The sequence below is a fragment of the Aspergillus lucknowensis genome (genome assembly GCF_044049455.1).
Source record: "Aspergillus lucknowensis strain CBS 449.75 chromosome Unknown BJX67scaffold_50, whole genome shotgun sequence".
NCBI classification, from domain to species: Eukaryota; Fungi; Ascomycota; class Eurotiomycetes; order Eurotiales; family Aspergillaceae; genus Aspergillus; species Aspergillus lucknowensis.
Window position 1 is genome coordinate 184,703 of NW_027263594.1, and position 14,204 is coordinate 198,906.

Sequence of the window (14,204 nt, forward strand, 5' to 3'; positions counted from 1 at the left end):
TTAACAGCATCAGTGAGGTAAGATGCGCTCAAGGAGTAATATGAGGCGAAATATGCATTGGATACGATAATACTATTGTGTAGCTATGGAACTAATCACTACTAGAATATTAATTTATTTATATATAATATATACTTGTTTAGTTCTATACTTGCAGAGCAGATAGCACAGGTATACTATCCAAGATATGATATGATTCTGCAGGGTATTTCAAAAAACAGGGTCTAACAGGCGCTCTGTTCACCATATCATTGCATACTTAAAATAGCAACATTTTCTATATTATAAATTTATTTAAATAAACTAGAATATTTAAAATATACGTATTAATTTAAGTTATTTTAATATATCAAGTTTTGATGGAATTATAATAAATTCACAATACCAAGTTTTGGTGATTTTGTATGGGAAAAAATCGGTCGTCAGGTGGGACTGGTCGTCAGGTGATCGCCCACGGAAATGAGGAGTCCCCCGAGCCTCCGAATGTACTTCCTCCGCATCAAGGTCACTATCTCCCTGTTCCCTATCCATTTTATGTTTTCCTCAGTCTTTCTTTCAAAACCGGCTCTGAGTTTGCGAGACCTAGATTCACTCACTCTCGTATCAAGCCAGAGGAGGCTACAAACCCGATGGCCTCTGCTTGTGCCAGCAACTCATATTTTGGTTTCGCGACACTATCCCTACTTATCTCCTCGGTCGCTGTACACATTACATCCAATGCTGTCAGTGCACATTTGCTCAAACACCCTAGCTACTAATATCAAACGGATATCTTGCTCCATTCTTGTCGTGGTTCGATGAGATTCGAGTCACGATCCAATTCACGGTTTGCCGATATCGCAATCTGGACAACGGTAAAATTCAATACACGGCTTGAATGGCGGAAGGGGGGAAAAGTGAATTGGGTATACCGTATATATCATATCGGCCCGGGTTTTGTTGCTGCACCACCCCGTTTTCCTTCGAAACACGACCCTGATCTCGATAAATTACACTTTACCCCGCCACGGATCGTGGAATCATAACATTACTGGCCAATACAGTGGAAGAAGAGGGAAAATAGAAGTCGCCTGTTGTATCCAGTGAAGCTACTCATCTTCACGGTTCACGCCGCGGGAGTGGTTGATCACCAAACAGACTGCAATGTCGCCTCGCTCTACCGGCAATAATATACGACTCTCAACTCCTACTAGTGGACGATCGGGCCGTTCTGAACAAGACCCTAGCGATCGACGACTGAAGCGTCTCCGTGAAGAGGTTCTGCCTTTCTATCCTTTTCTTCTTACCGTTCCAACGAATGTGCCTTTTCGACTCGGACACCGCTTTGTGAACAATTGGGCAGTGAGCGATGACGGTCCATTCACGCCAGACGAACATCAGCTCCAATATATGACATTCCTAGCCCACGACGAAAGTGATTCCCTACTTGTAGCGGTGGGTGATTGGTCCGACGGCACAGGGAGCATCATGACGAATCGTGAATCGCGACCGCAGAGTGCGACAAGCACACCGCCAAGCGGATCCATCAAGAAAAAAATCAGTCTGCATGATTATAAAAATAAAAGAAAGAATGGTGCCTCGCTTTCTCCCCTGGGCCAGGCGGTGTCCGATCGAAGGGGCGACTCGACTCGCCAGGTTCCTCACGGTAATCACACTTCCAAACCCCTTCCCACTCGTGATAACTACACAGAGCCGCCAAAGAAGAATCTCTCTCAGAACCCCGCCGCTCTATCAGAAACCGAACATGTAGACTTGAACCGTCCCTCCGAGCGTGACAATGGTCATTCAGGTCTGCAGCGGAAGGGCGGCGCACCCGCAAAGAGACGGAAACTTTCGACTGAACCTGCAACATTTCACCCCAAATCGGAGCGTTCGGACATCAACAGTCTCCCAGAACTTCTATCACCAACCCTTCCACCGACTTCGAGCACCCCCCGGCTACCGCGACTTTTATCTCCCACTCTCCCCCCCGACCTCGAACGGGAATTGGCTAGACTTGGAGCTGACACTATGGTGTCAGACTCACCAGCAGAATCTCCTGCGGACAGCGATACTGTAAAGCCGAGAGCGGTAAAGGAAAGGCCATCTGTGGGAAGCCCTTTGAAACTTGTCGACAAGCGATTTGGCTTAGGGCTAGAAAGCAGTACATCTTCGGGACCGGAACCAGCAAGATCTAGCCTTCACACAGTTTCGAATTCCGGTCTACTACCACAGACAGCCTCACAGGCCTCAAATACCAGATTTGTTCATACCCCACCTACCCGGCCGCCCCGCCTAGTCGTGAAGTTGAAGTATGGAAGGCCAAACAGAAAGCGCGTCGAGGGTCTGCTCAAGTTTTCTGGCAAGAAGAAGGTTCCCCATCAAAGTCCGCCTCCGGCTACTGCAACCGAGCCAGAAACATCCCATTTAAAGAAAGCAGAGCAGGGAAGACTTTCGCTGCCTGACCAGCCGAGCAAGATGATACTTACGGATGGGAAATCGAAGCCCGTAGCAAGTAGCCATGGAACTTCTCCGAGTAGGGATCGCTCGAAAGACACTCGAATAACTGAGTCCGAGAAACCACAAACCCCCATTCTAAGTCACGCACCGCAGGAGAAAACACGACCGGTATCTATTACACCAGCAAAGGGCCTCAAGCACACCTCTTCACGACATGATCTAGTCAACATTGATGCCAAAGGGCATTCTTTTTTGGCTTCCCGAGAAACGCCCTCTGAACCCGGTTTGGGCACCGCCAAACAATCACCATCGCAGCCAAGTAGTGTGGATAGAAATGGCGAGCGCCGAGCGTGGAAGGATGAGTATCAGAAGTACGGGAACCTCGGTCGAGAGTTAAAGCATTTCGCCGATCGACACACGGCCAAAGATAGGGTGACCAACACTGATGAGAAGCTTGCGGCAGTCACCGCAATCGAGGCCATTCTCTGCTTCATCCTCGCCTTCATTGCGGACGACCAGTCTAAGGTTCTTTCTCGTCAGGTTGGCGACTCGTCTACTTGGCTGTCAATCATCGCATACTGGCGTGTGGTCAGAAAGCACAGCGTTCCTTACCCTCCACTCTACAACCTTTCCTTAATCCTTGGAGCAGTCTCCTACGATGCTATCCACGCCCTTGACCTGGAGCGTCTGGCAGTGATGCCGCTACCGGGGGAACACACTCCCGTCCCCACCCCTAGAAGTGATGGACGGTCTGTCAACTCGGAAGAGAACAAGAGGAATTTCAAGGATTTCCTTGAACTAAAAACCCGCCTCCCGGAATCCTATAAAGAGTCCCAGAAGTTATGGCTCGATGGCTCTCGAGGCCTGTCAGAAGACTTCCTTGCTCGTGAATTTCCAGAAACTTGGTCGAAGCGTGCAAGGACTTACTCGGATCAGGGCAAGAAACGGCTGAAACCAGGTGACTACTCTGGTGAAATATATCTTCCCCTTGGGAGGTCTAGCACACCTCTGGAAATAATCCGCTTCGGCTGCGCCCTTCTGAAAGAGTGGTGCTCGAACGAGAATATTGACTGGCGAGCCAAGCTCGATTTATAGCACCCCCTCGTGACGATGCCTTGACGACCATTAACATCCGGTACATTCACTCCTGCGTTCGCCCCAATGCTCGCCTTTCATTCTCGCTCTGACTCATCGCCTTACGATGCCCAGCCCTATCCTGCATCGACGTCTTAGACGGTTCATACCTATTGAAGCTTTGTATTCCATTTTATTCCATATTTAATTCTGCTATCTACTCGAGACGTCTCGTCGCCTTTTCCATGATACCACGGGCTTTCAATGTTTATTGCAATATTCATTATCTTCAGCGATTGAGCGTATGTTAATGGTGTCTCTTCAACCCTCGCGTTTTACTGGAGTCTGGCAAATGGGATGGTCGTGGGAATACGTCATTCAACCTCTACAAATTTAAATCTCTGGTATCGTTGCGCTGTTGATACCGGATGGACACTTGCGCATGCCGATTGTATAAAGAAATTCGCCTCCAATAATCCACTATAAAATCTATTCGCAAACACCACACAATAGTAGTGAGAACGCCGTAGGGTTGGTTAACCACGTTAATTCTCAGATACGGAAACACAGGCTGAACGACTCATGTGTTGAAGGTGGGCGAGACGGAACAAAAAACCAGTTAAATTCGTATCAACCCCTTTAAGTGTAAAGTGCTTCTGGACTCGGCTCCTGACCGAAAAGCCAACCAGCTTCACGACAGTACCTTGCTTCCCTCCCATATGTTCCAACTTCACTACCCCAACAGATAATCGACGCGTCCACGATATCTGCCACCACTCCTTCAATCGCACCAAGGACACTCCATCCAATCGTCCCCGCGATCAAGCCAACAATATATGCGTACATACTGCCTCGTGTTACCCCATTGCTATTTGTGACTCCCGAGCTTCGGGCGGTGCTCACCCAGCCTCCAAAGCCAAGGGCCAAAGACATCATAAGACGGGCAGCGTGAAGGATGAGTTTCGAAAGTTTATATGAAAGAAGTGGTGAATAGCTCGCCCGAGACCTTGAAAACGTTCTTGGATGTAGTGATGATGTCGCTACCGATGGGGCGAGATTTGTCATCTGAGTAAGGCGACGAGCAGAGAGCGCGAGGGGCTGAGAATGGATTGCGGCATATGTAAGCGAAAGAGGGTCTGTGAGAGTGGCAACTGGAGTGGGAATGAGAGTATAGGCGAACAAGCTTAGAATCGAGGCAATTCGGTTAGGAAGCACGAGAAAAGGGATACGGATAAGCAGCGAGATCAACCGAGACAAGCAAATCGTGCCAAACAAAGTTGTGAGGGAATGGACAGTGGCCGCCTGGACGATCTGTCTGGAGGTCGGTGCTGGAGTGGTAAGACGATGGAAATACCACTGGCTAACTGTTGCTGCGGTGGCTGCTCGCTGGATGCCTGCAATGACGCCCAGTGACCACAGATACACAAGGATAAAAAAGGCACCCAGCCACCAACTGCTGACGTTAATAATGAAAGAGTTCGACCCAGACATATGTCCGCCAAGAAAGACCCGTGTAAACATAAGCATCCATATCCACGTCCATGAGACAATTATAACGAGGTTCCCAAGACCGAGGAGTAATAATTCTGTGTTGGCGCTGAGTATCCGGCACGCAAATTCAAGGATACTGATCGCCTTGCCTATGGCGTGACGACTCCGTATAACGTTGTATATCCATGCAATACCCATGATGAAGGGGACAAACGAGCCTAGGCGCATTACCCTGTCCTGAACGTTTGAGCCTCGGAAACTTGCAATGAATGGGTACAGGGAGAATGAGAAAAGGATCACAGGAACGACAAATATAGTAGCGTAAACTAAAGGGCGCACGTATGATCGTAGGAGAGCAAGCCATAGCAAAGATATAGATACCGAGACTAGAGTATAGGCGCCGAGGCGGTAAAAGGACCCGTGGATAGTAAGATATATCGTATCGCCCCATTTGGGTTTGCCCTCTGTAGGGGGCGAGGTATGCAGATAGACAAGGAACGATGTAGCAAAGAGGCAAGCAAGGGATATCAGGAATAGGTGGCCCCAGAAGGCATCATAGGCCAGAGACTCGATCTTTCGAGAGCTGGTGGATGTTTGACAGGAGGCCCCAGTGGTCGGCAGCTGAGACTCCTCTAGCAACGGTTGTTCGCTCGCCTCGCCGGGCGCGGAACCCGAACTCATTCCCAAATTATCCACTTGAGAGAGTTCTCGAAATCGCTGGATGGCAGGCGGTTTATCGTCGCCGGCTTCGGGGAAGCCACCGTGACTCTCATTAAGGCCAGACTTCAAGGTATCTTCAAGGCGGACATCCACTAAATTCCCTCTTATCTTGCTACTGTTCTCATGCAGGATGCCTTCCTCGCCGTCGGCCACCTCCGTCACCGTGTCAACGAACAAATGTCGCCCTTTGGGTTTGAAGTCACGCAGGGTGTCCTTAAAACTTCTCCCCTGCCATCCCAAGCGAGAATCGTGAGGTCTCTGAACACTAGTTTCGGAAGAGCTGGCGTTGTCTTCGTCGGTCTCGGAGTCTCCGAAGTGGCTGCTACCAAAATGGCGCCTTGATCTCTGCAGGGCATAGAAGTCTGCGATATCACGCTCACATTCGTCCTTTCCATTATCGTGAAAATCTTCGGTAGCACTATGGAATAATGGTGCCTGTTGGGCGATATTCCGAGAGCCAAAAGCGAAATTTGAGATCTGGGAAGCCCCAGGTTGATATGGGTCAGCTGACCCTCTCTGCAGGAAGGAACGCGAGGGTAAACGGCGGGAATTTCCAGGCTGCTGTATCAACCGATCACGATCTTTCCGACGTTTCTCATCGGAGCGAGGTACTATCCGTGACTGCGACTGGGCGAGAAAGCGTGAGGCATCTGATTCCCGTGGTGAGCGACGAGAGCAAGGGAACCGAGGGAAAATATAAGGAACTAGCCAACTCAACCATGGCACTACTTACACTCTGAGAACATCTCTCACACTCCAGTATAGAGGAGGTAGACACCGGGTGGTATCGCTCAGTTGCTCAAGCACTCAGCTATCACCTCTCGACAACGGTTGCGGGGCGGTGGGCGGAAGCAAACAACGCGAGCGAAGTGTGAAATGAAAGTGTTTAGGAAAGAATTATTTCGGCAGAGACACTAGGTTTTTCTATTAAGGAAAATTTCTTCCACAGAGGGTCGGTTGCCTATGCAGTGGGCGCAAGCCCAATATAAGAGAACAGGAACATGAAGTTGGATGGAGCTGTTGAAAGCAGGAGCGTCATCAGACAAGATCATCGAGCTGGCTGACTCATCAGCCAACCAACTGGCAGCTCGCAGACGTCCAACATCCAACCACCAATACGAGACTCAATTATTCGAACTTCGTTTGACTTCAACCCCATGACACGACTTTCGAGCGTCCTGGAGCAGAGCTATACCCGTTGACATCTCGATATCAACGTCGCGCACACCATAATTTGATGTAGCTTTCAAGCAACCGATCCAAATGAGCCTGAAGGTGGTTTAGATTGGTGCAACTTGATTACCCGGAACATACGTTCGACTCTCTCTCCTTTTCCCCGACAGGCTTGAAATACCTCGGTATCGATGTCACAGCCATGGGATTATATTGCTAAACTTGTCTGTATTGGTGATTCTGGAACCGGAAAATCCAGCGTAAGCATACTCTATTGCCTCCATTTGCAGGTTTCACTGACTACTTCCCGCTACTAAATGTAGTTGACCATCAGACTATGCGAAGGACGATTCTCCGCGACGCATGATGTCACCATTGGTGTGGAGTTCGGATCCCGTATCGTTCCAGTAGGCCCGCCCGCATCGAGAGACCTGGAAACAGATCCTCAAGTACGCCTTCCCAGTGGCCTCCCCTCAGATCGAGATGATTCCTCGCCAGAGCATACAGGCAGCTCTAACGAATGTGTTATGTTTTCTGGACTGCCAACCCCTCCTCAGAAGGCGCAGGAAACCCAGAAGAAAATGAAGTTATCTCTCTGGGATACCGCAGGCCAAGAAACTTACAAATCTATAACGCGGTCGTATTTTCGGGGCGCGTCAGGCGCACTCCTTGTTTTCGATATTACCCGCCCGTACACATTTACGTCATGTACTCAATGGCTTCAAGACTTGCGACAGATCGCCGAAGATGGGATCGTTGTCATTCTGGTGGGAAATAAGAGTGATCTTGCGGGGGATGATCCGGACGCAAATCAGAGGCGTGTCACCCGGGCGGAAGCGGAGGAATGGTGCCGCGTAAATAATGTTGTTCGTTACCTAGAGACGAGCGCGAAATCGGGCGAAGGGGTAGAGCGTGCGTTTCTCGAAGTCGCTGAGAGGATATACCGCAATATCGAGACCGGAAAATATGACTTGAATGACCGCCGAAGCGGGGTAAAAAGCTTTGGGGCCACCGGTGGTGCAAGCAGCAAAATTCCCAAGACTATTACTTTGGGAATGAATGATGCAATGCGGAAAGGCGAGGATAACTTGGGTGGAAACTGTTGCTAGCTAATATCTTGCCGCAAGGTATCCGCCTCCCAAAAAGACACATTACTTCTAGTATCTACAACTCTCTACAATTAATAATGTGATGGCACTAGATTCCAGGATGAAATGGCATATTGATCAGTAGATAATACATCAGCCTCTTTTGAAGGGAACGACAGATAAAAGGACGGGCAGAGTAAAGGAGGGAAGAGACAGGAGTGAGCGAGGCACGGGAAAGCCAAACTGGGGGAACTTGGTTGGAAGATCATTTTCGGACATTCAATTACCAATTCGCCAGCCGCTCAGCCAATTCAGGTGACGCCACTGTTGGCTCGGGCCTTCAATGCCGAAGACAATCACTCGAAAGTAAGCAAACATCCCCGAAACGAGGATATAAAGGAATCCATATATCAACCACCGAGCCTTTGTGTTGAGAGTCTGAGTAAGCCAATCAATGCAAAATCCGAAGGTCAGTATAGCGTAATACAGCGCGGGGTAATAGTGGTGAACGTAGGTCACTCGCGCCATGACGATGAATGGGAAATAATGCAGAAGCCAGCCAACAACAGGGTACAAGCCAGCATAATGAAAGTGGTCGATATCTGCTTTGGTAAGCTCATTGTAGCCGCGCTGCCATCGCACGAGGTACCACAAAAACAGAAGACCAAAGACAACTAAGCTGGAACTGCTGCCCCAATAGACAACAGGGTTTCCGAGCAGGTAATATTTGACCACCTTTTCATCCCAAGAACACATCCGAAGACCGACATTGAGTATGGGCCACTGCCAGAATTTCGAGGCAAGATCATCCTGCTTGTCAGGGTCCGGAACCAGGGCATTGTTGGACGTCATCATGGCAACGTTCAAGTGTACGAAGTCCTTGAAGAACGGAGACTTGTACGATCCAGGATCGCCGGGTGGAACTGTGCTTAGATGTTAGTGTCATTTCAAGGCAAAATGAAAGTAGGCACACTCATACGTCGGTCGTTTGAATGAGTTTCAATGTTCCAATGTGTATAAACATCCCGTGGCTTATTCTCCTTGACGCAAGTCGTCTCAATTTGCTTGAAGCCCCACTGGGGAAGGTTTGTGTTGCCTGCGCGTAAATAGCAACCCAGGACGGGATGTCGCAGGCGAAACGCGGTAGTAAGAGTCCTGATCTTGCTTCTGTCCCTCGACGCCACATCACTGACCACCTCAACCTTCCAATGATCTTTATCGTCACCAATTGTTAGATTGCCATAGCAAGAAACTTCGTAATGACTCTTGGTGATCGGGGCTGGAATGTTATGCGAATGGAGGTTACGGCCCGTTTGGGCGTGAATGAAACGAATCACATCGCCATCACCGACAAATCTCAAATCGGCATTCGCATCATAGTCCGCCTCTTTGCGATTAGGGTATATGAACCAATCGTTATTTGCGTCCTTATGGTGATAACAGGTAACTTGCTGCTGTGAGGACCCTTCAGGGTATGTCTGAACATGGGAATGAAGGAGTCCACCGCCATATCCCATGTTTTTTACGGTGACCCTCGAGCCAATTGCTATCTCCAGCGGACTGTCCTTGCCAACCTGGGTTCCCTTAAGATTGGCTTGGAAGAGAGAGCTCATTTGCGCATCACCTGGCCCGCTGTTCTCCAGGATCAGGAAGTGAATATAGAAAGAGAAGAGATACACGAGAGCCGGTACTATAATCAAGCCAAATACCCGTGCACCGAAGTGTTTGGCGAGCGTGACCTATTGATACTATATCAGTAAACAGGATCGAAAAAAAAAAAAACCAATCAGGCCAGATTTTGAACAAACCTCGGACATCTTGAGGTCGCCAAACTTGTTCCACAAATCCTCAATTGTGTAGAGACCGACAAGTGCCGTACAGAAAAGGCCAACCCACTTCACACTACACACACAACCAATACTCACACCGGTCAAAAGAAGCCAGCCAAACCACTCAACGGAGAAGCTAGCATGCTGCAGTCGATGAAATTTTGCCCAGCAAAACGTGGTCGTAAAAGTGAAACATAGCAGCATGGAATCAAGCAATATAAACCGCGATATAGTGGCATATGAGTTTTCGAAAAGCACCATCAGGCTTACGAGCCAGACAGTAGCTCGACGGAAACCAAGTTCACGTGCCGTAAGATATGCAAGAGGGACGCATACCACGCCGAAGGCGGCGTTGAATAAGCGCATAAAGGTATAGTTTAGCTCTTCTGGGTATGTTTCACCTGATTTAAACTCGAACGATCCGTTATAGCCGGCAAGAAGGCCCGACAAGCCAACAAGCATCTTTCCCAGCGGAGGGTGCACATCGAAATAGAACTCGCGCTTAAGGTAATGTGAACCGAACTTCCCAAAGCTATAATCCTTATAAGCGGCTGGAACTCTAGGCTGGTATGCGAGTGGCTCTTACTGTGCTTCATCCCAAGTCACGATATTCGAGCGGCCAATTCGGTACATCCGGGTGAACATGGACAGGGCTGTCAAGAAAACAGGTGCAATCAGTGGCTCCCAACCGGCTAGGATAGAGAGATAAGAACTGGGCTACACAATACGCAATGGCATCAGCAATGAGGAAGCCAAGCAAGCGCGTTTGGGGATATCGTGAGAGCCACATACCTGCCGCTTTCTTTTTCCATTATCAGCTTGAGCTATGTTCGAAGTTCTAGCAGGCCTATCGGTGGGCGGAACATTTCTACGTCGCACATCAGAGGCAAAGCTAGCACCGGTGCTTGACCCGGAGCCAATGTCAGCCATGTTGAAGAACAGTAACTCGAGCTCCAATTAGCTAGCGGCGAAGGGCAATTTGGGAAAGAATGGTAGGCCTTGAAGAATATGTAGTATAAATCAGGTCAGAAGGAGAGTGCGACAAGATAGGAAGCTCAGGCACAGTGGAAAACGCTCATATCTCTTGAACCAGCGCGGTGCTCCCTTGCAGTTAAACAGAAAATGTGTTCATGAGGGAAGGCGTGTTTTCTATCGAGGACTCTGTGTCGGGAGAGGGGAGATCTGCATGCAAGGATGAGGTCGGAATCACAAAGGGAAACTTGGCCTCTGCGCCCAGGCGGGACCTCGGGGGCCCTTTGCAAGCTCGCCCGGCAGAATTTATTAATAGTGACTGGAAATCGTCCGCCTCCCAACGCCGAAATACGGCCAACGAAGGCCCAAACGCCGACAGAACACCGTGCTGGGGTCCATGGTTTTTTTTTCGAACGATTCAGATTGCTCTATTCTATTCAAAAAATAAATTTCCTTGTTTTCCAACAACCCCCAAACCAACGGACTTTTTAGCGCGCGGCGAGCCAACAGCCCTGAGATAACATCTCATTTTGCCTATGTGAAAAGAAGAAGAATGGTGGGGTTCAAGCGGGGAGACTCGGAAGACAGAAGAATGCAGTGATGATATTCAATTGCCAAAGCCCAGTCCATGACTATGAACAGAAAACAGAGAAAGACAAAGTGAAAAAAAAGGCCTAGGCCCAGAAATAAGACAGAGAAATGGATGGGTATATAATTGTTGCAACGGCGAGAAGCAGCAAGCATCACCGACTCGACGCGCTCATTGTTCGGCCTCCTCTTCCTGTCCTAGTCTTCGATACCGGGTGTCGAGTACACGATGTGACGATCCCCTGTTTCGACTGACTATATTAGATATCCATCCTCCTAATCCCTCGGATCTGCTCCCATTCTCATCCTGGGAGCCCAACTGAGGACTTTTCCCGTGTTCATCACCCATAATATTGGGAGGATTGATGTTTAAGCCAGGAATAGCACTGTCTGCTCCATGCTGACCATACGGCCGTCTAATGTCAAGCGAAGGCACCGGTGAACCAGCGCCCATAAGGGAACCGCGCTCGCCTTGGGTAGCGGGAGTCGGCATGGCTGTCGTTGCATCCCCGAAGAGTATATCCATATCTTCCAAACGAACGCCGCTCGTCTCAGGATAAAGGAAGTAAACTAGAAGAGACATGTGTCAGACGGAAATTCGGAAATAATAGCAGGAACATGATGGAGCAACTCACCAACAACAAAACTACAAGCGCAGAAAAAAGCATGAACCAAGTAAAGTCTCCACTTTATAGCAGCCTGAAGAATCGGGGTTACCTCGCCAACCAGCCAATTGAAAGCCCAATTTGTCGCTGTGCTGAGACTTGCACCCTTCGCACGTATGCTTAAGGGAAGGATTTCCGGTGGATATAACCATGGTATTGGGCCCCACGAAGCCCCAAAAGCCGCATTGTAGATCATAACGAAGATAACAGTCAGGGTGGGAGTGGCGTTGATATCGATAAAGATGAAATAGGAGATTGCCGAAAGCGAAAGGATCATGGCCAACGCCCCAGAAAGCAGAATAGGGCGTCTTCCCCAACGGTCCACAAGGTACCACGGGGGAACTGTCGATGCAAGGTACGTTAGGCCATTTATTCCGGTCATAAGGATAGCGTCACGTCCCGCCCACCCGGCTGATTCGAAGACAAGGGGTGCATAGTATGAGATAACATTGATGCCATTCAGCTGTGCCAAAGCTTGTGCCGACATGGCAATCAGAACCCGCTTATGATATCTCTTGAACATGTCAGCGTACGACCGTTCGCCTTCCTGCCGTTGAAGAAGGACGTTCATTTTGATCTCCCTGTACTCCTTTTGGGCTTCCGGATTGAGATGGTCACCTCCACCATAGAGGTTTGCAATGACCACTAACCCCTCCTCATCATGATCATTATCCAATAACCACCTATAATCCGAGTAAGTATTTGTCGACTTCTTGCTTGCATGGTCGCAACCTCAAAAAAAAAAAAAAAAAAAAAAAAAAAAAAAAAAAAAAAAAAAACCTACCTCGGTGATTCACAGATAATAAGGCTCCCAAGGCCAAGACAAAAGCCCATTATGCATTGTAATAGTAACGGGAAGCGCCAAGAAAGGTCGCTGTCGATGAAGCTGCAAAAATAGTCGACCCAAACACTAGCGGCGTAACCAAATATGTTACCCGTAAACTCGATGCACGCCAATTTTCCCCTATTGTGAGGGGGCTGGCGGTCCAGAAGTTAGCAGAACGAACCGAGTCGATTTTGGGGTATGTGAATAGGCAGATAATACCGAGATCTCGGACTGATACACAGGGACAATAGTGGACAACGCCCCAACTCCCAGACCCGCAATTATACGCCCAACCATCATCATAGGAAGTCCCGTTGCGAAGGTCTGAAAACCTCCTCCTATAAAGAAAACGATAGACCCATATAGAATCGTCCTGCGACGACCAATGAGGTCGCCAATTTTGCCGACGAGTAGTGATGAAATGAAAGCTCCGACCTCGAGGATTGCGACAACCGTGCCAATTTCTGCGCGCGATGGCTGATTAAAGTAGTCTTTGAAATACCAACCTCTGTTTCTCGGTCAGTGGGGGTCTATAAGTAGCGAGTTAAACTTGGGACAACAAACGTTATGATTCCAGACATCACACCCTGATCATAGCCAAAAAGAAAGACACCTAATGATACAAAAACGCTCGTAAAATAACTTTGTCATATTAGCAGCGGCATTCGACGGCACATATGTTGGATGGGGGAATGAATGCCTTACAGCAATGGCTTTCCGACCAAGCCACGCGTTCGAGCAGACTGATGATTACCCGGAGACATTATGACAGCGAGGAAGCGTTCTATCCGCGAGATCGTCCTAGGTGGGAGTTGTGGTATTTCTATTTTCTCAAGGTCAAGTTCGCTGGTATTTTGCTGGTTCTGGTAATGCACACGCTTCGCGTGCTTCGTGTGCTTCGTGCGTGTCCTCGATCCAGATTTACCGGAAGGCCCACGATCCAAGGATTCTATGAGGCGGATTTGAAGAGGGTCTTCTGCATCAGCAAGCTGTTCTGCTAAATCTCCAGTGTCGGTCCAGAGCGAGAACTCAGTTCCGCCAGAGTGGGCCGACGATATAGAAGAGCGACGACTGCCCTTCTCGCTCGCAGATTCTGGACCACGTGTGGAGTAATTGCGGGGCTGAGATTGTAGAGACCGCAAGGGTACGCTGGAGGAAGTAGACGGTGACGACGTTGTTGGAGGAATATTGACGGTTGGGGGGCTGACTTTGTCAGCCCTATTGTTGGTCGAAGGTTGGAATAGAAGTCGGTGGTGGGATGTGGGATCCAGAGGTGATGCGGAGGTACAGTTCCCGTGTTCCGCCGCTGAAGTTTGGGCCCGAAGGTTTCAATAAAGGG

General features: G+C 49.0%; 5 protein-coding genes across 5 annotated transcripts; 2 read left to right on the top strand and 3 right to left on the bottom strand.

Annotated features, from left to right (window-relative positions):
- The first annotated feature begins 503 nt into the window (after positions 1 to 503).
- On the top strand, positions 504 to 3,993 carry BJX67DRAFT_363444 (uncharacterized protein). Its single transcript, XM_071030097.1, has one exon. It carries the CDS (start codon positions 1,144 to 1,146, stop codon positions 3,532 to 3,534), a length of 2,391 nt encoding a protein of 796 aa, XP_070882579.1. The 5' UTR covers positions 504 to 1,143; the 3' UTR covers positions 3,535 to 3,993.
- BJX67DRAFT_363446 (uncharacterized protein) lies at positions 3,994 to 6,725 on the bottom strand. Its single transcript, XM_071030098.1, has 2 exons — positions 6,458 to 6,725; positions 3,994 to 6,374 (listed from the first exon to the last, which is right to left on the bottom strand). The coding sequence occupies exons 1-2, from the start codon at positions 6,468 to 6,470 to the stop codon at positions 4,153 to 4,155; spliced, it is 2,235 nt and encodes a 744-aa protein (XP_070882580.1). The 5' UTR covers positions 6,471 to 6,725; the 3' UTR covers positions 3,994 to 4,152.
- Positions 6,726 to 6,760: 35 nt separating this feature from the next.
- On the top strand, positions 6,761 to 8,107 carry BJX67DRAFT_363447 (P-loop containing nucleoside triphosphate hydrolase protein). The gene is made up of 2 exons (XM_071030099.1): positions 6,761 to 7,157; positions 7,221 to 8,107. The coding sequence occupies exons 1-2, from the start codon at positions 7,089 to 7,091 to the stop codon at positions 8,004 to 8,006; spliced, it is 855 nt and encodes a 284-aa protein (XP_070882581.1). The 5' UTR covers positions 6,761 to 7,088; the 3' UTR covers positions 8,007 to 8,107.
- Positions 8,108 to 8,135: 28 nt separating this feature from the next.
- On the bottom strand, positions 8,136 to 10,834 carry pmt2 (protein O-mannosyl transferase). The gene is made up of 5 exons (XM_071026289.1): positions 10,607 to 10,834; positions 10,401 to 10,531; positions 9,794 to 10,346; positions 8,965 to 9,724; positions 8,136 to 8,908 (listed from the first exon to the last, which is right to left on the bottom strand). Exons 1-5 carry the CDS (start codon positions 10,742 to 10,744, stop codon positions 8,265 to 8,267), a joined length of 2,226 nt encoding a protein of 741 aa, XP_070882582.1. The 5' UTR covers positions 10,745 to 10,834; the 3' UTR covers positions 8,136 to 8,264.
- Positions 10,835 to 11,426: 592 nt separating this feature from the next.
- BJX67DRAFT_255646 (putative MFS monosaccharide transporter) lies at positions 11,427 to 14,031 on the bottom strand. The gene is made up of 6 exons (XM_071026291.1): positions 13,571 to 14,031; positions 13,430 to 13,507; positions 13,085 to 13,373; positions 12,824 to 13,017; positions 12,010 to 12,722; positions 11,427 to 11,944 (listed from the first exon to the last, which is right to left on the bottom strand). Exons 1-6 carry the CDS (start codon positions 13,627 to 13,629, stop codon positions 11,547 to 11,549), a joined length of 1,731 nt encoding a protein of 576 aa, XP_070882583.1. The 5' UTR covers positions 13,630 to 14,031; the 3' UTR covers positions 11,427 to 11,546.
- Positions 14,032 to 14,204: the final 173 nt, after the last annotated feature.